This window comes from Eumetopias jubatus, unplaced genomic scaffold, assembly GCF_037043125.1.
Source record: "Eumetopias jubatus isolate StellerSeaLion01/CBP00866 unplaced genomic scaffold, mEumJub1_p1.0 scaffold_8, whole genome shotgun sequence".
NCBI classification, from domain to species: Eukaryota; Metazoa; Chordata; class Mammalia; order Carnivora; family Otariidae; genus Eumetopias; species Eumetopias jubatus.
In genome coordinates this window covers 123,595,700-123,623,225 of record NW_028274814.1, presented here as the reverse complement: position 1 = coordinate 123,623,225, position 27,526 = coordinate 123,595,700, and the positions used below count along the sequence as shown (strand labels likewise).

At 43.8% G+C, this 27,526-nt stretch overlaps 1 protein-coding gene across 1 annotated transcript in view; it reads left to right on the top strand.

Annotated features, from left to right (window-relative positions):
- Nucleotides 1-27,526, top strand: part of PAH (phenylalanine hydroxylase) — a 68,106-nt gene that overhangs the window by 19,564 nt on the left and 21,016 nt on the right. Inside the window, exons 3-4 of the mRNA XM_028121661.2 lie at nucleotides 2,175-2,358; nucleotides 15,524-15,612. Of these exons, the coding sequence (XP_027977462.1) occupies nucleotides 2,175-2,358; nucleotides 15,524-15,612 (273 nt within the window). The remainder of the gene's footprint in view (nucleotides 1-2,174; nucleotides 2,359-15,523; nucleotides 15,613-27,526) is intronic.

The window sequence follows — 27,526 nt, the reverse complement described above, 5'->3', positions numbered from 1 at the left end:
GGATTCTCTGCAGCTGATGCCCATAAACAATGGCTCTATTATGTGCCCTCAGGGATTATGAGGAAGAAAGTGCAAGAAGACATAAGTAAACATAAGTAAACCTGTGTGGGTTTACTTATTATTGTGTTTGCCATACCCAGAGGTTTTCATTTTTTGTGCTTCGTGCGCTAGTAATAGTAATGATAAAAGCTGATATTTGCAGAATTCTCATGGTATCCCTGGCAGGAAGGCGGTGTGGTCAGAACACCAATAACTTTCCAGCCACTTCTGGAAAAGCATCATCATCTCTGATTTCATATTTTACAACTCCCTTAACCTACTCAAAGGTTTGTTGGGAAGGTCACAGAACATAATTCTAAACTGTGAAGTGATAATCAAAACAAAAAGATGTCATCATTGTAATTATCAGTGTTTTCTCTTCAACCATATGCCCTTAACAATCAAGGAGAAAGATATACTTCCTGGGGCACCTGAGTGGCTCTGTTGGTTAAGTGTACTACTCTTGATTTCAGCTCAGGTCATGATCTCAGTGATTGTGAAATTGAGTCCTGCATCAGGCTCCACGCTGGGTATGGAGCCAGCTTGGGATTCTCTCTCTCCCTTTCCCTCTGCCCCTCCCCCCCCCCAAAAATAATACTTCCTGAACTACAATATTGATGAATTTCATTTTTTGGAATTATAGAATCAGTCAAGTTAGATTTCTTTCAGGGTACGTTTTGTTCATTTAAATGTTTGGGATAACCCCTATTATTTGTTTTAAGAAAGTGTAGAGCATATTCCTTGGTTTTCTTCACAAAGGACAGTTCTGTCAATGAAATCAGATTTTCTGAGTAAGAAGCAGATGACTACCATGCATTTAAATTTGAGGATCAATTTAAGTAAATGACTTTTTCTTTTTCATGACAAAACCAATGATAGCTAAAACATCACCAGCCAAAGACATGGAAGTTGAGTAGCTATAGTGATTATTATTTTTTTTGGCATTTAATAAAACCCACATATACATGAATCTTCCCTTCCCAATGAGGCCTCATGTGCCCACCTTATTTAGTTCTACAGTTTGTCCTCACTTTCCCCCAGGACTGCCTATCTCCTTCACCCTGCTCTGCTTTGTGTTTTTTCCCTTTTGCTTTTTCATTACAGTCATTATAAAATAATACATAAATCAGTTATCTTTTATGTTTGTTATTTGTCTCCCCCAACTTAAATGTAAGCTTTATAAAGGAAACTATCTTGGTCTGTTTTGTTTACTGATGTATACCAACCACCTGGAAGGGTGATCAGTACCTGGGAAGTGCTACCTATATTTGTTGCATAACCTCAATGAAAAGTAATTATATAAAGATATGAATGGTAGCTATATTACCATTTTTATACTAGCTAATTTTTATTAGCTAATTTTTACTGAGCATTTACCATGTACTTGGGGTTATGCATACACATGCCAACCAGTGCGCCCAACAAATTTATGAAGCAGGTATCATTAATACTGTTAAATTACAGATGGAAAAACTGAGCATTAGAAACATAAAAGTAAATTGTCCAATCTTACAATCCCTATGAGAACTTTGATTTAAACCCAATAAGCCTGATTCCCCGGGGACCCTATTTAAGCTGGGCAATGTTGCTTCTGTATGATCACTTTACTGAGATATTACTGAGATTCCAAGGGATTTCATTTGGGAAGGAAGGTTTCCCTATATAAACATTTTTGCCAAACTGCTGCCCTAGGCATTTGGACCAAACCAAAATCTTAGGTTTGCAACTCTAGGCCTTTAGCAGATTTCCATGTGATTAAATTCTGTAGCATTTGCACTATTTCCCCCACCTTTTATTACTTGGTTTTGCACAGACAAGGAAACAACTTTTGTTACTTTAAGGACTTTCTTCTACTCTTTTATATAAAAAAAGTCCTGTTCCTCCTCTCTCTGCATTTTATTGTGTTGCGTGTTTTGCTCTGGTTTTATGTGTGTGTGTGTTTGTTTTTTTCAAGTATGCTCCATGCTGGGCACGGAGCCCAATGTGGGCTCACAGCTCTGAGATCAAGCCCTGAGCTGAGACGAAGAGCTGGCTGCTTACCCGACTGAGCCACCCAGCCATCCCTCTTGGTTGTGTGTTTTGTCTGTGTTAATTCCAGGGACTCTTCCCTTCACACTCCCACCTCTCTTTTCTAGGAGAATGATATAAACCTGACCCACATTGAATCCAGACCTTCACGTTTAAAGAAAGACGAGTATGAATTTTTTACCTATCTGGATAAAGGTAGCATGCCTGTCCTGGCAAACATCATCAAGATCTTGAGGCATGACATCGGTGCCACTGTCCATGAGCTTTCCCGAGATAAGACAGAAGACACAGGTAAGAAACAGAAGGATTTTGCAACACAAACAACTTGACATTTTCTTCAGAAAATACTGGCAAAAATAGTGTCTAACCTGGTAGACCACTGTGGGGGACTAAGCTGGAGGAGGTATGTTAGGGACCCAGAGGTGTACCTACCACATTTTAGACATTTAATAAATGTGCTTTTTTCACTTCCTCAAGACAGCTATTTCTTATATTAGTAATTTTCTTTCTTTGCTGCAATTTTATATATTCTAAATTTTAGCAATCATGAATAAAGAAATTATGAACATTCATGGGCAGGGTTTTGTGTAGACATGAAATTTTAACTCATTTGGGTAAATACTTAGGAGTGTGATTGTTGAGATGAACTTTTTTTTTTCCTAAATAATCAAAACACTTTTTTCTACTGTAAAATCAAGAGTTTTTTTTTTTGTTTGTTTGTTTGGTTTTTGCCACAACAGTGAAGACTTTGTGTCAAGAGAGTTTCAAGCTCTGTAGCTGAAAATAACATTTTAATTGGCAGAGATGCCTTAAAATGAGAGGACACCCACCTCTTTGCGCAGGGCATTGAAACATTTTCTAAAAGATACCCGCAAGGCCTTCCTAGGAGATCTCTCTTCTTTTTCTGCCCTCATCCTCCTTGGCTGTTACCAAGACAAGGAAGTTTATTCCTGGATTCTGTCCCTGCAGAGCGTAGGAAGCCAAGCCCGTGGGCTCAGGTCACTGAGGGGCAGGGACTTGGAATTCCTCCTCAGATCAACCCTATGTGCCTTCCTTCCCTTCCACCTCCTGAGCTGCTTTGCTGATGAATGCCCTCTCTTGCTTTTCCGGCCACCTGCTCCTAACAGGAGCTGCAGGCCCTCAGGACAAAGGGCCTGCCGGATCCTGGGGCAAACTCTGCCTCTGCTTGGAGCAGGTGGAGGCTGAGCCAGCTGGGGTCCTGGGGTAGGAAATCAAAGCAATTGATGAGCAGGCAGGCAGCTCCTTGGGGAGCCAGGGAAGACGTATGTAGATCAACTGAAGGGTGGGCAGCCTGAACTGGAGGCTCAGAAAGGAGGTTCTTAATGGAAACATGCAAGAATAGTTAGGAGTCCAGACTCTGGAACTAGGGCACACTACACTTGGTGTGACTTTAGGCAAATGACTACCCTTCACAATCTCCCACGGTATCAAATGAACAAGAGTCTTGTAGGATTAATGAAATAATGCCGGTGGAGCTTTGAGAACCACGCAGACGATGTTTAAGGGCTTAATAGATGTTCTCTATTCTTACCATTACCATCATTGTTATTATAAATCATGACCCCAGCACAGGAGCCATGAAAAGCCAGCCTGTACACAACAACTTTTTCAGAGATTCTGAGAACTGGCAAATGACCTCAGAGGTCGTGCAGTCCAACAGACTCCTTAATTTTTCATTGTAAAAAACAGAGGCCATGACTTGCCTTAAGGCACAGAGTGAATTCGGTGCAGTTGTGGGTAAGCCTGTGTCAAGCCCCACTCTGCACCAGGCATCGTGATAGGATCTGGGGGGAGAAAGGCTCAACACTACCCATTCTGATGGCGCTCACAGGCTGACAAACGTGAGGAGACACCCGAGTGAATACAGTCCAGGGACAGGTGTTGTAATGAGGGCAAGGTGATGGAATCCGGCAGGGGGTTGACATTTGAAACTGGGTTGACATTTGCCCTAGTGAAGACAACCCTGGTAGAACTAACCCTTGAAAACAACATGTGTCTCATTTTATTTATTCATGTGGTTGATCATCCCAGCCCCTACAGGCCGCCCCTCCCTGACACAGTTTCCTGACCCCCGTGTCCATGGAACAGAATGGTTGTTCAGGGTGCTAGCAGTGCTCAAACAGCACAGTCTCGCCCCTGCAGAGAGGGGCAGCTCTTTGGGTTTCTCGATTTTTTGAACTGGAGTCTGGGCCCAGAAACAGATCTTTCTGGGGAAAACAACCATCCCTTTGCAGAGTTGTTCTTTCCACGGAACTCAGTGGGAGAATGATTAGAGGAAAAAAAGCATCATGGTAGACCTGAACCTTTGATTCTTTCGCTCCACAAAAATGCCCCTTTCTTTTGAGGGGCTCAGATCTCAGGAGTGAGTCTGACAGCAGGTTGAAGTGGGAGATCTGAACCCCTCGAATCAATTTGGCTAAACCACTTTCCACTCTCGTTTTTAAACCATTCAAAAGGCCATGTGGGTGATAGAAAATGAAAGTTTTCAGTTTCTTAATTGCTAAAGTTCCCCACCCAAAACAGCTTAAGGGAAGGTTAATTATGGTGACATGTTAAAGAAATCCCAACCTTCTAAAATGCCTCCTGGAGAAGCTGATGTGACTTTAATAGGATTTTAATCCAGAGTCTTTTGAATACTTGAGGTCTATTCTCTTGCTACCCTCTCTCCTGATGACCTCAAATCCTTCTTCAACCCAACATGAAAGAGCATTAATATCTTCCATCGATCAATCTACTAATCCTTTTACCTTTCCCTTTGAGTCTTCTGCATGACATTACGTTTAGAAGGGGATGGAAAATTCCTACATGGAGGCAGATTGCAGCCAGGAGAAGCAGACGGACAGAATGTCTTGGCTAGACGGAGGTATAGGATTATCACCTTTTGAGAAATTTATCCGATTGGAGTTATTTTCCAAGAGCAAATGGACATCTGGTGGATTTTGTTCAAGCTGTGGTAATTATAAGAGTCCTGCAGTGGGGGCAAAGGGAGTCCACCCTGCCAGTACAACTGTATTTTCTGTGGGGAACGGAAGGGCTATTTATCTATTTATTCATCTATGTATCTGTCTGTCTGTTTAGCTATGTTTCTATCTCTCTGACCTGGGGGCTCTTACAATTTTGCTTTTCCATTTGGATTGAATCCTGAAGCAGTGATGTAAGGGAAACAGTTATTGTGAGAAGACACGCTCAGCATCATGACACTCATTGCTTCCCCCTTACACACCCCTCCCCGCTGCCAGTCCTGTCTTCCAGCCCCCTTGCTGCTCCGGTGGTGCCACCCTGATGCGCAGGGCCCAGGTAAGGCTGAGATTTCAGATCACCTGTTGGGGGACGAAGGCTAGAATTCCTTGGAGGAGCCTGGAAAGCCCCTGGGATTGTGGGCGAGATGGTACATATGCGTGTGCATGCAGATTTTTAGAGTGATTTTCAAAGGGATCATGGTTCCCAAGGAGCTGAGGACCCTTAGAGAGAAGCTGCTTAGGGCTGTAGGGGGCTCCAGATGGCTGGAGGGTTCCCCATGCCCACCATTCGTGCCCGCCTTTCCTCTCTCCCTTCCTCTGCTCCTATGTTCTGTGCTGCCCTCCCCCCTTTGTCCTCTTCTTGGTTCCAGACCTTCTGCTGTGCATCCCACTTTGCCCCAAGGGCACCTCTCAGGGCTGAAGGTGCTTGTTTGTGGCCCTGGGTCTGCAGGAGACAAAGGATCTGCATGTTCATAAAAACACAGGATTGACAGCCTTTTTCAGTACACCTGGATGCTTGCTGGATGTGTTGATGTTGTCATAAGTCGTGACAGCTGGGGATGAGACTTTTGTCTCAGCAGAATGCCTCACTGGTACAAGCAGACCCACAGCTAAGAGGATAAGCCAAAGCAGGGGGTATGTACCAAGCCCGGAGCTAGAAGCAGAGCTGGTGTTGTTGGTATGGGGCTCACTCCTTTGCAGTCTGTTAGAGGCAGCTCTATTCACTGGTGAGGGAAGATCCAGGGCAAATTATTTCTAGAGCCCAGTCCATTTGCCAGGTCGCAGGGCTTCAAGCTAAGGAAGATCATAAATTTATAAGCAGACTCTGTTTCTAAGGGGGATCCGTTATTTGCATGCCCAATCCAGTGTTTTCAAAGTTCTTTCCTATTAGGTTGTTTTCATTTAAGCTTTGCAACAGCCAACTCAGATAGCTGGAGCAAGAAGCTAACAGTTCTCGTTTTCAATATGAGACACAGTGCTCCTTTGGAACAATGAAGATTCCACAATCCATACGGCCCTTCAAGTTTACCCTGTCAAATACCTTTTCTCTGTGTGACAGATATGATAGGAGGTGATAAGAGAATATGAAATGATTGTAACAATGTTGATTTGCCATTCATGTTGGGTTGAGGGAGCATGATAGCGATTCAGAAAAAGCCATGAATTTAGAGTCAAGAATTAGGACTTGGACTCCTATTCTGTATACTGCCAACCAGATTTGAATCCCATCTTACCCCCTGACAGCTGGGTGACCTCATTATCTCTTGTTCCTCATATGTGAAATAGAACTAAGACCAACTTGGCCACTTTCTAGGGCTTATGAGGAAGGTCATACAAGATACTCTGAAGGTTATGGTGTTTGATAGATTGAGCTTGCTTGAGTTGAATAGCCCTTGAATTTAGACATCCATAAGCCTCAGTAGGGAGGGGCTCTATGATTCACAACACCAGCCAACTATTAGGCTATTTGACACCACCAGCTGCGTGGATATGGACACTGACCAAGCTAACATATAGGGAGTTGGTGGCAGCCACACCCTCACTGGGTCCAACTTCACCTGGCAGGTGGGGAGACAGCTTCATGTGTGGGATGATGTGAGGGGTGCTGGGAATGACCTATCAGTTCCAAATATTACTTCCTGTGAATGTGCTTTTGATGCCTACTCTTATCCGGTTGGCTGTGTGTTATACGGGAAATGGTACTGGTCTAAAAGACAGAAGGCCGTCTTCTCATGCAGGTTCCTTCCTTCTTCTTCTCTCCCTCTCTTCTCGCTTCCTTCTTTCTTTTCTTCTCCTCTTCCTTACCATTCTGGCAACACCCATGACCCAAACCAGTATCCTCTTTTTTTGTTTTCATTCTCTTTGAAATTTTTGCAGCATTTAACTATGGATTAATCATTTAATCCATGATACCCCTGGAATTCTCTCTTTCCTTAGTATTTTATAAATTATGTGGCTCTTATTAAAATACTGACTCTTGAGGGTTTCTTTCTTTTTCCTTCACTACTCCTTCTCAAAGACCATAGTCAGCTTTGCTGACCTTCCTCTTTTTCATCCACATTTATGCCCTAATTCAGTTAATCATTCATTTGTGTAACTTATATTCATTGAGCACCCATTCAGTGTCAGCCACAGGATAGGGATGCAGTAGGGAAAAAGACACACATGGTGCCTAGACTCATGTTTCTTATAATCTAGTAGGTAGTTCCTATGTGGCATGATCTATGCAGGAATAGGAAAATGTGGTTTGCATCAGGAGCTCTCAGGAGGTACACTGAAGCCAGTCTTGGGCATGGTAGGGAGAAGGGGGAGCAGGGTCAGGGAGGGACATCGGGAGGGAGACAGACATAATATGTGAGAGGCTTTCGAGGTAGATTGTCCATAACTCCCGTTGTAAGTGGCAGGTACTCAGACTGAGTGCAATGTAAGCTTTCAGAAACCAGAACTCTGTATCTGGGGATATAGTGGGCAACTTGCCGGTAGATATGTTTATAAGATACGTGACATCTTCAGAAGGATACTGGGAGGACAGTTCCACTGTAGGATGGTGATTGGACTAAAGGATGCTGCGGGTCATTCTTTTATTTATTCATGATTTCACACATATCCATTCATTTGTTCCATCATTGATTTATTTCAACACATTTTTACCTCTTTACTTCATGCTAAGGCCCTTTTATTTGTCTGGTTTTCATTCTATTTTAACATGTGGATGGAGAGTTCAAATGCTTTACCTGTCACGTCACTGATAGAAGTGAGCCCTGAACCCACCATTCCTCTGCTCTGTCCAGGAGGAGGAAGAAACTAGTTTGGCACCAACAGCCAGAATTTGTCTCACCTGTTCTTGCCAAGACCTTCCTGAGGGGCATCCTTTCTCTGGAAAGAAAGTAGAAAGAAAGTAGAAGCTCCTTGGGGCGCCAGGGTGGCTCAGTCAGTTAAGCGTCTGCCTTTAGCTCAGGTCATGATCCCAGGGTTCTGGTATCCAGCCCCCCATCGGGCTCCTTACTCAATAGGGAGCCTGCTTCTCCCTCTCTCTTTGCCTGCTACTCCCCCTGATTGTGTTCTCTCTCTGTCAAATAAATAAATAAAATCTTTAAAAAAAAGTAGAAGCTCCTTAAAAGAGAAAAGTAAAACCCTCAAAAGACTTCGTCTTGCAGGATGTTGGCATACTACCCTTCTCCTTTTGGGGGCGCTGTTGGGATCAGCACACCAATGCTTCCAAAGAGGCTGTAGGCCTTTGCCTCAGAGGAGACATCCAGGAGCCTGGAAAGAAGGGTTGAGAACATCCTTCTATTCTGGGCCCAGGAAAGGAGGATTTATTGCCCTCCCTGAGACAGGCTGGAGGCAAAAGTCTGGAGCAAGACTGGGTGCCTCGCTGGCTAGACCCTGGGGCTGGTGGACGTTTGGTGGAGGGAGGGAGTTAATGGGACTCAGCCTGCACCTTAAACTGTTATAAATTTAATAGGCCTTCTCTGACCCATTGGCCAGGAAGCAGGCTCCCGCCAGGCCTATGGGGGCCTCTTGCTCAGGAGCTCTCCTGAGCCAGCCACCCCTCGGCGTCTGGGCTGAGCAGTTGACCCCGACTTAATGAGACCACGACGTGGGTGTCCAGGGTCGGCTCTCCTGCAGGCTGCTTCCCTTGGAGCCAAATCAATATTTATTAATGATCTGCCCCCCTCCAGTGCCTCTGGCTTCACAGAGGGCCTCTGTTGCACCAGCCTGCCCAAGTCATTCATTAACGCTGAGCCCAGCAGCCCGTGAGGCAGTCGAGGGGCCCACAGAGGCCAGCCCACCGCGGAGATATTTGCAAAGGTCATTAATGAGCTAATCTGATTTAACTTTTCAAGAGGAAGGCCTGGGTCACCAGGGTCAGTCTCTATTCCCAGCACTGTGCCAGGGTGGGGGAGAGGCCTGCCACCACCACTGAAGAAGATAAAGGAAATGTGAAGGTGTCTTTGAGGAGCTGAGAACTTCAGTGTTAAAATGTTACTACCCTTAAATCCAGGGAGGGTTGGGATGGGAGATGGGGAGGCCCCGGGGCTGTCCTAGGGGTTTTCTCCAAGCCCTTTAGATTCCTGCTTTAGTTCATCACCTCTTTTCTGTCTCCAGATGGGAGATTAGGAATCTAAAATCAACCCTCTGCTGCCCCCCACCTTATTCTAAGCCTGCTGAGCAGAGCAGTTCTCAGAGTCCTCATTCCGCAGTGAGCTCAGTGATCTTAACCAAGTTCCTTCCCCTCTTCGAGCCTCAGTTTGCTCATCAGAAAAGCAGAAATAATGTCTACTCCCTAGCATTGCTTTGAGAATTAAAACAATGGAAGTAATGAGCTTAGCACTGTATCTGGTGCATCTTAAGCTCTCAAAAAATTAACTTCAAAGGAAAAAAGGTAGCTATAACTTTTGGCTGGGAAAATTGGAAGATCCCAGGTTCACAGGTAGGAACTCTGACCCTGCCGCAAGGGGCCTTTGTAGCCGTACTTAACCAGAGATGTGTCTGGTTCAAGTGTAAGGATGGCAGATGGACCTACTGCAAGTCGGTCGCTCCTCATCCCAACCAAGGAAGCAGGCCAGGGATTGGCTGTCTCGCCCATTTCACAGAGGAGAAGCCAGAGTCTCAGGAATCAAGTCACTTGCTCAGAGTCACAGAGTTTGTGGGTGGGAGAGATGAAACTTGGACACAGACCTGCCAGCTTCAGGCCCAGGATGTGCAAACCTTTTGCACAGGATAAGATGCAGGCTTTACAGGTGGGCTTGCAACCAGTCCACCTTCCCTCTCAGCCTCACCAACTCTTGGGCCAGGTGAATGTCTTCAACTGCAGATGAAGGGCCCCCGTTTCTGCAGGACACCAGCTCCATCAAGGGTGAGGCCACAAGAATGACTGGAGTCTACCAACTGTAGGCTTCCGCTGTTCTCTGAAGACTAGCCATCTCTCCGTCCTTGTGGGGTTCCAGGCTTGCTCTCCTCCATTTTACACTGGTTTTCCCTTCCGTCTCCTGCCCTGGAAACTTCAAGCTCTGGCATTACACAGGAGGTTAATGGTCTTACAGGTGCACAGAAACAAATACAGATATGTAGATATAGGGACATGCAGTGGTTCTGCCTCTCTGAACTCTGAGACACACGCCTACCTGCATATATAAGTATGTATGATATACGTATACAAATATATGTGTAGTATTGAAAGAAGTAAATACGATAGACTGTAAAACAAAGTGTAGGCTTCGTACAAAAAGGTAAAGGCTTGGTCCTATTTTGTCTGGGTGCTCTGTAGTCTCCTTCCCTTTAGTACCTGGGTCTTCACACTGCTTGCTTCATGGCCAAAGTTACCAAGTAGCAGAGGCCAGATTTGGACCCAGGCGATTTGGCTCTGAAGTCTGTTATGATTAGCTCACCAAGCTTTGCTGCTTCTCCAACCTGGCTGTGTTCTAGGCCTTTTCTGGGTGGTGACCAGAGGTCCCTGGACAGGGGTGAGCACCCCACGGCCTTGCAGTGCTGCCTGGGGGTCCGGGGTCCCTCACAGTATCTGTGACAAGGGCTTGAGGCTTGGTGGGCTGCTCCCACCTTTGTCTCCTCTTTGCCAAGACTTGAAATCCTTTGAGGTTTTGCCATCTTCTCACGTTCTTTGATTTTTTTTTCTTTTCCACCTAGAGGTCTGAACGAAGCCAATTGGTCCAACTAGTGTTCTCCCTTTGGAAGAGCTTAAAAAACAAAACAAACAAACAAAAAAACGCAGAGCTGAAAAAAAATGCTGGTTCTGCTGCCCTCTGGCGTTCAGTGGGGAGACCGCCGCACACACAGCTCTGAATGTAGGTGGGGCAAAAAGGCTTGTATCTGTGGAGTAGAACCTGGTTCCTTTGGTGAGAGGAAAAGGGGAAATGGGAGGTGCCATGCATTTTGGGGGCCGAACAAACGCAGTCACTATATTTCCAGAAGCAAGCAAGATGGACACGCTGATGGAACTAGAAGTATATTTTCACATCCCCTCTGGCCAGCCTCAGCCCTTCACAGCATTCCGGTAGCGCTCGAAATACAAAACCCAAAAGGGATTACAGCAACAAGTGAATCCAATACCTCACGTTGTATAGAAGGGGGAAACTGAGGCCTAAGACTAGAAAGCCTATTAGTATCAGAGCTTGACTGCGAACGGGCTTCGCAGACCTCAGACCTCAGACGCAGACCCCAGTCTCCCTTTTCTCTTCCTCTCCCTCCTTCTCTTCTTCTTCCTCTTCCTTCTTTTTCTTCCTTTTTTATCACCATCATTAAATTCTTCGTCACCCTCATGGTTAATACAGAAAAGCACAGTGGACCACTCACTGTGCTAAGATGTGTCACATGTGCTATAGTATTTAATTCATGCAAAAATGAAGTAATATAGAACGATGATTCTAATCCATACTGTGGATAAAACACTAAAGCTCTGAGAGATAAAATACTTGCTCAATTACACAACACAGTAAGTAGCGGACTTTCTAGGCTCGCCTGAAGACTTTCTACTCTGCTCTCTACTCTAAGGGCAGGGTTAACAAAAACTCCCAGGAGCTTGCAAGTGAACAGTAACAGTATTTACTGTATACCAGTACTGTTCTCAGTGAACACACACATTAACTTGCTTAATTTCATATTGTTCCAGTCAAGTAGTACGGTATAGTGCTATCATTATCCCCATTTTTACAGTTAGGGAGACTGAGGCACAAAGACGTTTCCTAATTTGTTCTGGGTGCCACAGATAGTAAGTACAGAGACAGCATTCCAGCCGGAGGTGGCCGGCCCTGTTGTGCTGGGTCTTGATGGTTGCCGGACTGACTCTCCCTGAGACAAACAGGGAGTCAGTTCTGGACTAAGGACGGACCCTGGCTATCCCAGATCCCCTTGAGCTATGGCAAGGCAGTGGCAGGGCACCAAGACCCTCCCTCTGGGGTCTGGAGTCACAGGATGATATATGAAATAGTATCTCCCTCCCTCTCCATCTGCTTACCCCACTTTCTTCTTCAAGAATGTCCTGGCATTGTTATCTATTTAAATGTATTTATTATTTCTTTCTGGCCGCCCACCCCCACTAGAACATAAGCACTGCAGAGGTGAAGACTCCCTCAATGTCTAGTACCCTAGTAGTAGGTGCTGAATACCTATTTATGGAATCTATTTCGACAAGGTGAAGGGTGCCCCCAAGTCAGAAGGTTGGTGGCAGCAACACAAGGCTGGCTTGCCCTGTCTCTGGCGGCAACTGTGACTACTGGAATTATGGATGATTCCCAGGCAAGAGAGAGAACGAATGAGTGGAGAAGGGGTGCCCTGGAAGAGAGGTGATGGGATGGTGACATCCTGGGAAAGCCGGAAAGGTCTCAGAGGGGATCCTGAGCCCTGGCTGACTACAGTAGATGTCCTTTCTCAAGTCCTTCCAAACCTGAGTAAGGAATAGACCCCATTTTCAGTGCTGACAACAGAGGTCTATTGCACAAGGTAAAGCAGTGAGCTCAAGAAGAAAAAAAGGCCTGGAGAAATGCTCCAGAGACAAAGTGGGAAGCCAAGTGCTGTGCTAGGTGAGCAGAGCCTGGTGCTGAGTCATCTCAGACTCCAGAGTCTAGAAGTTAGGACCCAGGAGGTCTATGAAGAGACTTATCCTCCTTGTTCCTCCACATCCTCATCTATAAAATGGGGATAGTAATAACACCCAGCTCCTGGGGTTGCTATGTGGATTTGGGTGAGGTGGTAAATAACTCATCTAAGACAGTGCCTGTCAGCGAGCCAGTGCTAGAGAAGCCTTAGCTGGAATACGACTGCAAGGTCTGTTCCTGTGACTGACCACAGAGAGCCAACCTTGAGAAGTGGGCTATGCTTTAGGGGCATGGAACCTCCAGGTGGGAGACGGCAAGGACACTCGGGCAGTCAGGCTCCAGAGCCCAGCTAACAATGTGCTCTAACCCCTCAGAGTGGCAAGGTGGATTCATGGTCAGGTCATCCAGGCCTGAGTTTGAATCCTGACTCCTCTGTTTCCTAGCAGAGGAAAATCTGTATTTGGGTTTGCCACCTAACCTCTCTGTACCTCAGTTTCCTCGTTTGTGATCTGGGGAGACCACAAGTACCCGCCTCATAGGTGAAGTATTTAGAACAGCACTCAGTGTTACTTTTTATCACTCACATACGGGGCGGACAGCCTTGCACCCCATGTCTATGGAAACAAGGCTCTAAATGGCCCTTTGTTAATGCTGTTGAAATAAGCATCTCGTTTTGGTGGAACGTGGCTGATTTCTTGCCTGCCTCTTCTATGTCGATATCACGGGTGGCGTTTCCCCAGTCTGGCCACTAGATGGCAAGCGTGTGCTTTCCCGCCCCATCTGAGCAGGGCCAGAATCCGAAACAACCTGCCTGAGATGAGAAATTTCCTTTTATGGGCGAGACATTGTGCTGCGCCCTTTGCCTACATTCCCATGTACTCCTCACAGTGATACTCAGATTAAAAGACATATTCCAACAAAATGGTAAGCACAGTGGTAGCTGGCACGTGGTAAGGCCTCAAAAAACATCTGCTACTCTTCCTATTATTGTGGCTATTATTCCCATTTTTACAGTTAGGATTGAGGCACAGAGAGCAAAAGCAGGTAGATGCAGCCCAGATGCCAAGCCGGACCTTACTGACTCCAAGTTCAGCATCTTTTCCTCTAAACCTCATTTCAGAGGAAGAAGCATTGGATGCCTTGGCCTCCCTTCCCAGGGCTCCGCTAGCCTCCCATGTCCTGGAGCTACCACTTTCTTACTTCTAGTGTGGCCTTCAACTGGTTATTTATACTTTCCCAGCTGCAGTTTTTCATCTGTACAATAGGGGTCATGATGCCTCCCTTATTTTGGAGATACTTCAGAAATCAGAAACAGCAACTGGACCAGAGTTGGCGCTCCATGGATTGTACTTACTGTTGTGAATGCCTTACAAGTTAGCATACCCAGAGTTCATTCGTTCATCTGTTCGTTCATCCGTTCGTTCCTTCCTTCCTCCATCGCTTCTCACCCCCCACGCCCAAGCCCTCCCTCTCCTCCAGGCACCTGAACTACAATGCACTCATGGTTTCTCCCCTCATGGACCTTCCAGTCCAAAATGTCCTAGCCTCTGTTCATTCCTGGAACAATTCCACCCTCCATGTGTCTTCTTCCCCTTAGGCCACACAGCTCAGGCCTCATCTACTCCCTCACTAGGCTACTCCAAAAGCAAGCCTGTAAGTTCTTTAGGTACTACAAGGCACTGTCAAATCCTAAACTGCCTGACTCCATTCTGTTTCATCAGTGACTTTCAAACTGGCTTGGGCATCAAAGATTCTGCCAGGATGATGCCTAGGAACCTTTGGGAGGGAGATATGTGATAGGAAGATGGGGTTTCATGGGCTTATCCTTGCATAAAACAGAATAGCTCTGGTTTTATCTGATTTATATCCTGGGGTTACATGTAATACTCTGCTACTAGAGAAAACCATCAAAAACCACCCCACTATACCATAATAGGTGGGAGGGAGGTAAATGTTGAGATAAGTCAGAGAAAATCTTCAGGAAAAAGAATATGTTTGGGAAGATGTTTTAAAATTATTTTCTAAGGTGCTAAGTGAAATAAACCAGACAGAGACAAATAATGCATGGTATCCCTTATACATGGAAGCTAAAAAAAAAGCACCAAACTCATAGAAACAGACAGTAGATAAGTGATTGCCAGGGGCTGGGGGCTGGGAGAAAGAGGGGGAGGTTGGTAAAAGGGTATGTTTCAGCTATAAGGTGAGTAAGATCTGGGGACCTAGTGTTAAGCCATGGTGACTGTAGTCGATAACACTGTATTATATAATTGAAAATTGCTAAGAAAGTAGAACTTAAATGTTTTACCAACCCCGAAAAGTAAATATGTGTGTGTTAATTAACTAGATGGGGAAAATGCTTTCGTAATGTGTACCTATGTCAAATCACAATGATGTACACTTTATCTTATAATTTTGTTTGTCAGGTAAACCTCCACAAAGCTGAAATTTAAAAAAAAAAATAGTTTCCAAGAAAAATGGGAGTTAACTTTTGTATTATAGTAAGTTGGGGGTTATATGGGACCCCATGTTCCCCCCATTGGTTTGTCTAATTGAGGCTGATCCATGCTTCTGAACTTGGCGAGGCCTTTGGCCGTGTCCTGCCAATCTTCAGCTCAGGACTTTGCCCTTTCTGTGTTTCAGTGCCCTGGTTCCCAAGAACCATTCAAGAGCTCGACAAATTTGCCAATCAGATTCTCAGCTATGGAGCGGAACTGGATGCAGACCATCCTGTGAGTTTCCGTGTCGGTGACTCTTCCAATGAGACCCTTTCAGTGCTCCCCTCCCTGACCCTACTCCACTCTCTGATCCCCAGGAATGTGTCTTCATTTGTTTGCTTGTAGGACAGACATTTGTAGGGTGCCTTCTTATACATCATCACTGCCATGGTTAGCACAGTCGTTATTATTGCTGGCGCAAATACGGATTGGCCTCTGGAAACTATTGTTTATATGTATATATATGTATGTATGTATGTATGCAGACATACACACAAACACACATATATATGTAAATCATCTTTCTTTCTGTCTTTATACAACTACAGGGGTTTAAGTCAGGCGTTTGGGAAACAGTAAACCACTAACAACTCTGTCAGGTACATCAGGGCCGTGGTGACATTGGAACTAGATCCTAAACCCTGAGTAGAAGATGCTGAGGGAACAGTATTGTGCAAAGACCCAGTGTCCTGAAAGTATCCAGAATATTTTGAAATGCAGAATATTTTGAAATGACTGGCTAGTGCATTAGGCGTGAGGGCCAGATTTTATATTTTTTTATAGATTTTATTTATTTATTTGAGAGAGAGAATGAGATAGAGAGAGAGCACGAGAGGGAAGAGGGTCAGAGGGAGAAGCAGACTCCCTGCTGAGCAGGGAGCCCGATGCGGGACTCGATCCCGGGACTCCAGGATCATGACCTGAGCCGAAGGCAGTCGCTTAACCAACTGAGCCACCCAGGCGCCCGTGAGGGCCAGATTTTAAAAGGTCTGATGTGGGGCCCCTGGGTGGCGTAGTCGGTTAAGCCTCTGACTCTTGGTTTTGGCTCAGGTCATGATCTCAAGGTCATGATCTCAGGGTCGTGAGATTGAGCCCTGCATCGAGCCCTGCACTGGGCTCTGAGCTGAGCTCAGTGAAGAGTCTGCTAAAGTTTCTCTCTGCCCCTCCCTCTGCTTGCGCTCTCTCTTTCTCTCAAATAAATAAATAAATCTTTAAAAAAGTGATAAAAAAATAAAAGGTCTGATGTACCAGACGAAGAACTCAGACTGTGTCCTGTGTCTGGTGGGCAGGGGAGCAGGTCCCCTACTGGTTTCTGAGAAGAAGACCAGGGTGGGGGAACGTCACCATTTTTTGTGGGGGTGGAGGATTCCGGGGAGGAGCAGCTCAGGCTGGACTCAGGGCCGGGGCCAGTTCTGACATCCTCCTTAGTGGAAAGTGCCACCATCACATGCGCTGTCACTTAATCTCTGCCCAGGCAAATGGCTTCTTCATCTTTAAATGACTTGGAAGCTGTTTTCATTTCTAGTGGTTTAGTGCAACTGAGTGAGAGTTTCTATATTTCATCCGGAGTCTGTTTTCTTACATCTCTGTGGGTCTTCACAGTTGAGTAAGTTGTGAACTTGATCTTCACAAAGGCTCTTTGCAGGAAGCAAAGCAGATGTTCCCATTTTACAGATAGATTCACTGAGGCCCAGTGAGAGTACATGAATTTTCTAAGGTCCTGTGCAATCTTTGGGTCTTAAGACTCTTTCCCTGGTGCTCACAGAGCCAGAAAACAAAGGTCCAGCCCAGTAGCAGAAATTCCAATGCTTTCCCAGAGACAAAGAGAGAGTTATTTCTGGAGTTGGCTGGCCTTTTAAAATATGAACACATGTTGCTTATTTTCATTCAAATAGTGAATCCCTCATAGCGGACTTAAAAATACAGAAAAGCATGAGGGAAGAAAATGAAGATCACCCATGATTCCAGTTATTTCTCTTTTCCTCTTGGTGGTATTCTGCTTTTTTTTTTTTTACAGTGAGAAACTATTTTATTAACAGAAACAAAGTTGAATTTCCTCCTGACACCCAGACTTGAAACTAGAAAAAAAAAATCACCTATTGTCATACTGTCCTGAAATAATTGGTGTTAATTTTGATGTGCTTCCTTCCTCCTCTGCCCATCTCTTTCACCCGTCTCTCTCTTTCTACTAGTTAGACATTAATATGAATTATTAAATTATCATACAATTATTATATATATAATTTTTTGTGCATTGCCATAACTTACTAAGCATCCCCCAATGGCAAGCATGTTTCTAGTCTCCCTATTACAGTAGTTTGTAGACGCCCATGCATCTTGACAAGAATGCCCCATAGCTTCCTTGATTCTTACTTGTGAAACTACTTAGCTCAGGATAGGAGTCATATTTCAATCTCCTAATAAATAGATACTTAAGCACCTTCTCCCCCAAAAACCTAAAGGTAAGGTTGGAGGATTTTGATCCCCATTCACCTTCCTGGGGACGGTGCAGTCTTCTCCTGTGGGGTCCAGGGGCAGTAGACACGCTCCAGAAGAGGCTCCAGATCCCCTTTGACAGGTCTTTGGCTGTGGGCCTTGGGAGCAAAGCGTCTGCAAAGAGATCATTCCTCTGGAAAAGCCGTCTGGCCACCTTGACCCAGCCCATGGAATCAGCCCATCAGGGTGTTTCCCCCTCTGGGCCTCCTACCTTAATCCAAGACCCTTCCGTTGGCCACACTTGCTGCTCACTTGGGGCAGAGGGGAAAGAGGGGAGAGGCTACAGACATGGATATTTCCCTCTTCTTATCCTTGTGTCTCTTCAGGCAAATGAGTTGGTCTTCCAGTTCCCTGGGATTCATTTCTCCTCACAGACCCAGGTCACATTTTTGGTTCCCTGGCCTCGCCCTCTGATGAATTTTGTCATAAAAGAACAGGTTTGTCAGGCACACAGTCTTCCCGCTGAGGAGGCCACACTCTCTCTGTTCCTTCATCAGAGCCCGGGAACCGATGCGCCAAGGACAGAGCAAACCCTCCAGAGTGCTTCCCCACACTCCCTCAGGCCCCACAGGCCTTGGCTGCCACGTGTGAGGAGTCACGGGTGTTCTTCCCGAAAGGACCCTCTGTTCCACTCTGTCCTCGCCGCAGTATGCTCCCCTGCCCTTGGCAGCGTGCACTGATGTTTAACTCAATATCTCACGTCAGGGTCTCCAACATAACGACTCTGAGAAATGCAGCCAAGGAAGGATTGTTCCTGCAACAGAGGGTAAAGGGCATCTGCCTCCCAGGGTCAGCTAAGTGGGAGAATGAAATAGGATAGCTGCATTCCACTCGGCCTTTTTTCTGTTGTTGCCAGTGTCCTGCCCCCTCCTCCCCTTCTGCCTTCCTCCCTTCCCCAGCCATTTACTAAGCAAGTGATACTGGTAGCTCACATTTCTTGAGCGTAGACTGTATGCCAGTCACTGTGCTAAATGCTTTACCGGCATTTTTTAAATTTAGGTGTGATAGCCATCCTGGGAGTGTTGTGTTTTCTCATTCAGATGAGAAATTTCAGAGAGGGAGAGCTGCGTCCCAGGCTGTGTAAAGGAACGGGGAGCTGAAATGATTCATGACATGATCCCTGTCCTTCAGGGGCCTCCGGTTGTGGGGTACAGGAGGGAGTGGTGTCTGCTCTTTCCAGAGGGGGTGCCAGAGGTGACTGGGTTACAACTTTACAGCTTACAGGTTACGTATTTGCAAAGTCAGAATCCAAGTGGTCTGTTTGATTTCCATTCTAAGACTGAGTCTCCTTTCTCTGACCACTCTCCAGCCTCCGTGGGCCTGTCTATGGGGTCTCCTTCACATGGGATGCTTTTCCTTATCCGCTCACCTGTTCTTTCCCTGCTGCAAAACCTCTACTCATTTCCTAAGGCCCAACTCATATGTCGGCCTCCTTGAAGCCTTCTATCTGCCCCTTCCCCAGGCCAAGTTCTTGACGCTGATACTATAGAACTGTGTGCATGGTGTTTCATACTTTGAGCACAGAGCAGCAGAGAAAAATAAATTCACTTCCTTATGAACTGTAACCTCATAAAAGGCATAAGACATAGATACACAGACACACCCACTCCCACACACACAAGTGAAAGGGTCATATGCATGACCCTATGGAAAAAAATTCTCAGGATCAAAATGAGAAACAGTGTTTTCTAGAACTGCATTTTAAGCATATGCAAGTCCCATTACCTCATTTGGGACTTTGGCAAGTACTGCGAACATGAGACTCATTCAACCTAATGTCCCTCAATTTTTTTTTTTTTTTTACTTATGGAACCCCTTTTCATGGAATACCTAGCAATATTATCTTAAATGGTAGTGTTCCACGGAATGCAGTTTGGGTAATATTTAGTTTAAATCACAACACAGAAAAGTACACGATTAAACACCAGGTTTAATGAATCAGATGGCATGTGTTATCAGTTCTAAGGTCACTGTGAACTGGAATGGTTAGAGAGGACTTCTGGAAAGAGGGAGATGTGAGTTGAGCCCTCTAACAACTAGGGTAGGCTAACTGCTTATCAAACAATCCCCAAAGCTCCATGGCCTAACCCACTGAAAGGTTATTTCCAGTGTAGCTCAGTAAGGAAATTGCTCCACACAGTCTTGCAGAGACTAAGTCCCTTCCACTAAACGGCTGCACCTTCCTCCAAGTCCTCAGAGCCCTTTTCATTCAGCCAGCACATGGGAAAAGTGAGTGAGAATCACTCCCAGGTCTTTATGGGTCAGGTCTGGAGGTGACTCACATCCTTCCCTCAAATTTTATTGACTGCAGCCCAGTCCCATAGCCACTGTGAACTTCAAAGAAGACTGAGAATAGTGGTTGAGCAGTGTTCTCTGAAAGAAAGGTTACACATAGATCTTGGGGACCCTCTGCCACACAGACCTTAACCCCAGAGTTCCCTATTCCAGTTCTGCTGGCACCCACGCCAGTGTCTAAAGCTGAAGATCTGCACTGGGGGGCTTTCCGGGGGATAAAATATTAGTCAACACAACTGTCCTTTCTTCTACTACCTGAAGCTTTCAAACTGTTTTTCAGTCTTTCAGATACAGATATTGAGTTTCTCTTCTCTCCAGAAAAGAGCCTTGCCCTTCCCAAGAGCAGGGCTATATTTCTAGTGCTTCTCTCCTCTTCCTTTCTCCCATTCAAACTTCTCCATCCAAGGGCCCCATTAGAGTCTGTTGTAAGGATGTCAGTCATCAAAGACCTGTTGCATTCCTCCTAAGTTGCTCTGTCAAGGCATCATTTTAAGAAAGTTAAAAACAACTGTCATTCAGGTATATAGTCAACATTTGTCAAAAATCCATTAATTCAGTAGTGAGGAAACCAGCCAGATGACAACACTGGGTGTGAAGGAAGCTACAAAAGACCAAAGTATGGATGGTCATTGAAAAATCTAGTGCTGGAGCAAGATCAGAGATTGCTATACAGGTGATTAATATTCTAGAAGGCAATAAAGCCATAACCGTGAGTGTTCCTTTTTCTACTGGACAGAAATCACTTGCAACTTGATCATAAAATAAGTATTTTGCTACTTGTCCATCTCCTATAAGTCAGCATCTTACCTTGAAGAGTTTGGGCCTTACTAAGTAGTAAACTGCACATCAAACAAATATACACGTCCCTTGAGTGTACAGCAAGCTTGTTAGGCAGTGATCTAATTTTTTTGCATAATTTTTTAAACAACTCCTACTTAAAAATATGCCATGCACTGAAAATCCAGTGATAAGTGAAACAGACAGAGTCCTGAGTTTAAGAATATTAACAAGCATAATGATTGTCTGAAAAGAGAAACACTCAGGTTATTGAGAAGGTGTATTATAGAGGAAAACCAATAAACTTTGGAAAAAGCAAGAAAAGTCTCTAAAAATGCAGGATGGAAAGGCCAAGTTGTAGCTTATTGGTCTGGAAGAGTGGGAAAGAGTATTCCAATAAAAGGGAACAGCATTTGTGAAGGCCTTAATGTGGGAAAAAGCATGTGTGGTTAAAGAATTAAAATCAGACCAATTTGGATGAATTTGAATGTAGTATGTGGAACTCCAATTGTAGTTCAACACAGAGTTGGAATCATAGGCAGAGCCAGATCACACAAAGCCTTTTGGACTGTGTTAAAAATTTTGGACATTATCCTAAAATTGATGAGAGGCCATTGAAAGTTTTTAAGGAAGGGAGTGACCCCACCATATTTGCACTTCATAAATCTACTTGGGCTGCGTGAGGGGGAGGCATGGAGAGAACTCAAAGAAAGGCCACTCGGGAAAGAGTTATGGTAGTCCAGGGGAGAAGTGATGGGTTCCTGAACTAAGGGGTAGTAGTGAGAAAAAAGTAAAAAGGACAGACTTAAGATATTTGGAAGGAAGAATGGACAAAAATTGATTATCGGGTATGAAGGAGGAGAGGAAGAGAGAAGTAAAACAATGACTCCCGGGTTATTGGCTTGGACAACCAGGTATCTGAATCCCTTCCAAAACAGACTTCTTGGCCTTATTGGTGGCGGCCATGGCCAGCAACAGAGAGTGGGCGAGGGGAGGTGGGACTGTTGTCAGTGCTGCCCTGGTCTGTTAGTTTGCAAATCTGGCCAGTGCCTGCAGGATGGCATTGGCGGATACTGTACCATATTGAACCTCTTTCTCCTGTGTACCATCCTTCCTCCAGTTGGTGTGGGATTGATGGAATGTAAACAGCCTCTCTTTATTGGCATAGATGAAATAGAAATTGCAAGGTAATAATTCTACAGATACTGCTTAGAAGGTCCAAGGTGGGGTGATGGGGCTCAGTGACCCATTACAGACTCTATCCTTTTTGTGTTCTGAGCCAGATTTCTCAGCTTTTGGATTTCCCACCATTTTGTACAAATACATCATTTTTTAAATTCAGAATATTACTTGATGCTCTGCCTATGTTACCTAATCTAACCCACCTAACGCTGTGAGGTAGCTAATAGTCTCATTTTACTGATGAAGAAACCTAGGTTCTGAGAGTTGAACTGACTAACCTCAAGCCAAGCTCCTAGTGACTGAGGTTAGTAATCCACCCAGCCCATCCGACTTGAAACCCCCTGTTCTCCTTGATAGTCTAAAGATGGCATTTCTGAGGTTTAACCTCAGCCATGACATCAAGAAATGATAAAATAAAGATCTCAGTCTAGAATACCCAGAAGACTTTACCATGTAGTTACCCACTCCCCGAAATCCCCACAACAACAAAACCACACACTTCAACACCCAAGTAGCAAAAATTTCAAGATTAAGGAAAGTGATTGCATGCAGACTGCAGGTGATGTTATAACTTTGCATCATGTAGAATTCTCTCCACTCTGTCCCTTCCACTCCTCCCCTCTTCTCCCTCCTCCCCACTCCTCCTCCTTCACCAACAATATATTTTCCTGTCAAAACATACTTGGTTACATGCAGTGCAACCGAAATTGCTGCTATTAGCTTAATTGAGACAGGGTGATTATAAATAAATTACATGCAGTGCTACTGAAATTGCTGCTATTAGTCTAAATTGAGACAGGATGATTAGTCATCATCAAGTGAAGCTTAATTCAGAGTGTACTTAATTCAGAGTGTACTCCACATGGCTGCAGAGGCCCTGTGGTCATCTGGCAGCCCAAATGATACAAGGCCAAACCACCAAAAGATGGACTTTGAGGCCCCAGCTCTCTTTCACTGATAACTGAAGGACAGAAGTCCTTGCAGCCTGGCCAGTGGGGCCTTCTTGAAGACTGATAATGAACTTATTAGGTACTTTGGGCTGGAAAGGACTGCGATTAGAAACTTTCCCTGTGGAAGATCCATATGATATACTGTATATGTGTGTGTGTTGATATAACTCAATGTGTGAATCTTCTGTTACTTCTTCATAATGGTTTGAGATGGATTTGTAATACTATTTCACTTTTTTACTAATTACAAAAGAAATCCACACTTATAGTACAAAACTTCAAAAGCATAAATAGTATAGAAAAATAACACAGTTACTGTTTCTCATTTTCATAACATTTGTTAGACTCTGGTATACTTTTTCCATTATTTCATTTGTATATTCCCTCTGACAGAGTTGATACCTGCTGGATATACAATTTTACAGGAAACTTTTTTTCACTGATGGAAATATCTTTGAACTATCTAGACAAAGTATATTGACTGATGAATTGCTGAACTCTACATCTGAAACTAATGATGTACTATTTGTTGACTAATTGAATTTAAATTTTAAAAAAAGATCACAGGTAAAGAACCAAATAGGGAAGAGAAATTGTCATGGGCATCTCATTCCCAGAGGCAGCATAATGGAGTGGAAATCCACTGGCTAAAGGAAATCTTCCCTCGTCATCCTGGTTTCCTGCTCAACCCTCAAACCTCAGCCCGCTACGTGGGTACAAACAGAAAACCCCAGCGGAGGTGCTGGTTCTGCAAATGGCTCTATGGGCTTCATTTTCCTTATATCTAGATTAAAACATAGAAATAGGTATTTTCCAAGATGACTTACAGGTGCAAAAGTCTACATTGTATACTTAGGGGCTGGAGGGAGCCATTTATTACTGACTATTAAATAAGACAGGTAGGTGAGGATAACTTATCAAACCTTAATGACTGGCAAGAATTAGGTTTATATTTTGAGTCTTAAGTATGGAGATGTGTTCTTCATTTAGTCTGGCAGGTAGGTTCCTAAAGGGGTGCATTCAGTACTACTTGGAAATTAAATCATGGTGCCCGGTTTCCTGACTGTATCATCCCAAGCAACTTATCTTCATCCAGTAGAAGTGCACCAAGGGTAGTTTTAAGTTTTTAGATTCCTAAGCCTTCCTACCTGTAATGAATGATTCCAAACTATTTAGTACTCTAAGGAAAACCGAAGAGCTATGCTTTGTAGTGACTGTGTCATGGAATCTTTTCTAAACTGAATAATCACTTAATATACTTGAGATTTAGGTTTGGAATAAAAATTTATGGCAATTTTAATTTTCCAATATGAAACATTTAAATTTCTCTATTTCTCAAAATTTATTTGTTTGTTATCTTCATAAACAAACTAAGAAATTCTTTCTTCCTTCCCTCTGCTCATCCCTCTCTCCCACCCACCTCTTTCCTTCTTTCTGTCTTTCAAACAGTGTTTGTAGTTCTTTCTATATGCCAGACTCTATGCTACAGATTCTCAGATTATATATATATATATATATATATATATATATCAGGGAGACATATATATATATATTCCAAAGAATCAGGGAGACACACACACACACACACACATATATATATATATATGTCTCCCTGATATATATATATATATGTGTGTGTGTGTGTGTGTGTGTGTGTGTGTGTGTGTGTGTGTGTGTGTGTGTCTCCCTGATTCTTTGGAATTGCTGGCAGGCTTTGATTGATTGATTTTTTTAAAGATTTTATTTATTTATTTGTCAGAGAGAGACCACAAGCAAGGGGATGGGCAGAGGGAGAAGCAGGCTCCTCGCTGATCAAGCTAAAGGGGTAGATGTTATCACTTATTGGGAAATGCTTGGAAGGAACAAAGCAAGTCCTGCAGGGATGATGCTAGTCTCATGTCTTTCTAAATTTCAGATTACAGTCATTTTCATTTTGTAAAATACCCCCTTTCCAGATTTATTAAGATATAATTGTCATATCACACTGTATAAGTTTAAAGTGTATAACATGATGATTTGATACACATATATATTGCAAAATTATTATAACAAGGTTAGTTAATATCTTTATTACTTCACATGTTTACCATTGTGTGTGTGTGTGTGTGTGTGTGTGTGTGTGATGAGAATACATAAGATCTATTCTCTTAGCAACTTTCAAGTGTATAATACAGTATTATTAATTATAGTCACTATGCTTACATTAGATTCCCAGAAGTTATTCATCTTACAGCTGCAAGTCTGTACCCTTTGATCAACATCTGCTTTGGCTATTGTGAGTAATGCTGCAGTGAACATGAGAGGGCAAATGTCTCTTCAATATCTTGTTTTCATTTCCCTTAGATACATACCCAGAAGTGAGATGGCTGGCTCTTATGGTAGTTTTGTTTTTGATTTTTTAAGGAACCTCCATATTGTTTTCCATAGTGGCTACACCAATTTACAGTCCCATCAACAGTACGTGAGGGTTCGCTTTCTTCCATATCCTTGTCAAAACTTGTTATCTCCTGCCTTTTTGATGATAGCCATTCTGACAGATGTGAGGTGATATCTCATTGTGGTTTTGATTTGCATTTCCCTGAAGATGAGTGTTGAGCATCTTTTCAGGTACTTACCAGCTATGTGTATTTTGTCTTTGGAAAATACCTATTCAGTTCCTCTGCTCATTTTTTAATTGGAATTTTTTTGGTTGAGTCGTATGAGTTACTGATATATTTCAGGTATTAACCCCTTATTAGATATATAGTTTGCAGTATTTTCTCCCATTCCATTGGTTGCCTTTTGATTTTGTTGGTTGTTTCTTTTGCTTTGCCAAAGCATTTAGTTTAATATAGTCCTGCTTGTTTACTTTTGCTTTTGTTGCTTGTATTTTTGGTGTCATATCCAAAAAAACCATTGCTAAAACCAATGTGAGGAAGCAATCCTGAGAAAGAAGAGCAAAGGTAGAGGTATCACACTTCCTGAGTTCAAATTATATTACAAAACTGTAGAAATCAAAATAGTGTGGTACTGGCTAAAAACATACAGACCAATCAATAGAACAGAATTGAGAGCCCAGAAATAAACCCATGCATAGGCAGTCAACTAATATTTGACAAGGGAGCCAAGAACACTCGATGGGGAAAGGATGATGAACTCTTCAATAAATGGAGTTGGGAAAACTGGATGTTCACACGCAAAAAGAATGAAATTAGATGCCTATCTTTTTTTTTAAGATTTTATTTATTTATTTTGACAGAGAAAGACACAGTGAGAGAGGGAACACAAGCAGGGGGAATGGGAGAGAGAGAAGCAGAAGCAGGCTTCCACCAAGCAGGAAGCCTGACGCGGGGCTCGATCCCAGAACCCTGGGATCATGACCTGAGCTGAAGGCAGACACTTAACGACTGAGCCACCCAGGTGCCCCTTAGATGCCTATCTTATACCACTCACAAAAATTAACTTGAAATGGATTAAAGACTTAAATGCAAGACCTTAAACCATAGACCTCCTAGAAGAAAGTGCAGGGAAAAGGCCCTTTTAATTAATTGGGCTTACCTCTGACTGAGGGTTATGTTGCACTAACACTGAAAGACACTCTTGCTTCTTTTCACTGTTTAGAAATATGCTACTTACGAATTGTTGGGGAAAGGCTGCCTGCAGGTGAGCCTCAGAGGAGAAATGATTACCTTTATTTTTATATATTGAGACTGATTTCTCAGTTGAGCCCCTGCCATGGTATAAAGGTTGACAATTACTGAAGTGTAGTGAAAAGAACATGAAACTGGGTGATTCAAACCCTGGCCTCATCTTTGCTTGACTACTTTTTCCCTGAGCCATTGTTTATTCTAGAAGGACGGGGATAATCATACTGATCTACCTTACAAGTTTTTTGTGAGAGTTACAGATAAAAGAAGTCCCTAGCCCACACAGACAGGCACATAGTAAGCACTCAAGGAATAGTATTTTTAAAAATTGCAATAGCAGCAAGCATGTACCTGTTTGTTTATTAAGAAGTGAGGAAGGGGTGCCTGGGTGGCTCAGGTGGTTAAGCATCTACCTTTGGCTCAGGTCATGATCTCCAGGTCCTGGGATGGAGCCCTGACTCAGGGCTTCCGGCTCAGCAGGGAGTCTACTTCTCCCTCTCCCTCTGCCTTTCCCCCTGCTTGTGCTATCTCTTTCTCTCTTTCTCAAATAAATAAATAAATAAATATTAAAATAAAAGGTCAGGAAGCAGTTCTAGACACATACCATTTTTAGGTATTTAGTGGATATTATATATTTTTGTCATAGACATCTATCCTAACAGCCTAATTTAGCAAGTTTGCAAGTTAGAAATGCTGTAGATGAGATTTTTTTTTTTAAACCTGTACACTGTTTGCACTTTGGAATTCCATAGCAGAGAGGCCCACACTGAATTGAAGGTGTTGCTAATAATGTGCCATTCATAATACCTGGTGGGAAAGCTT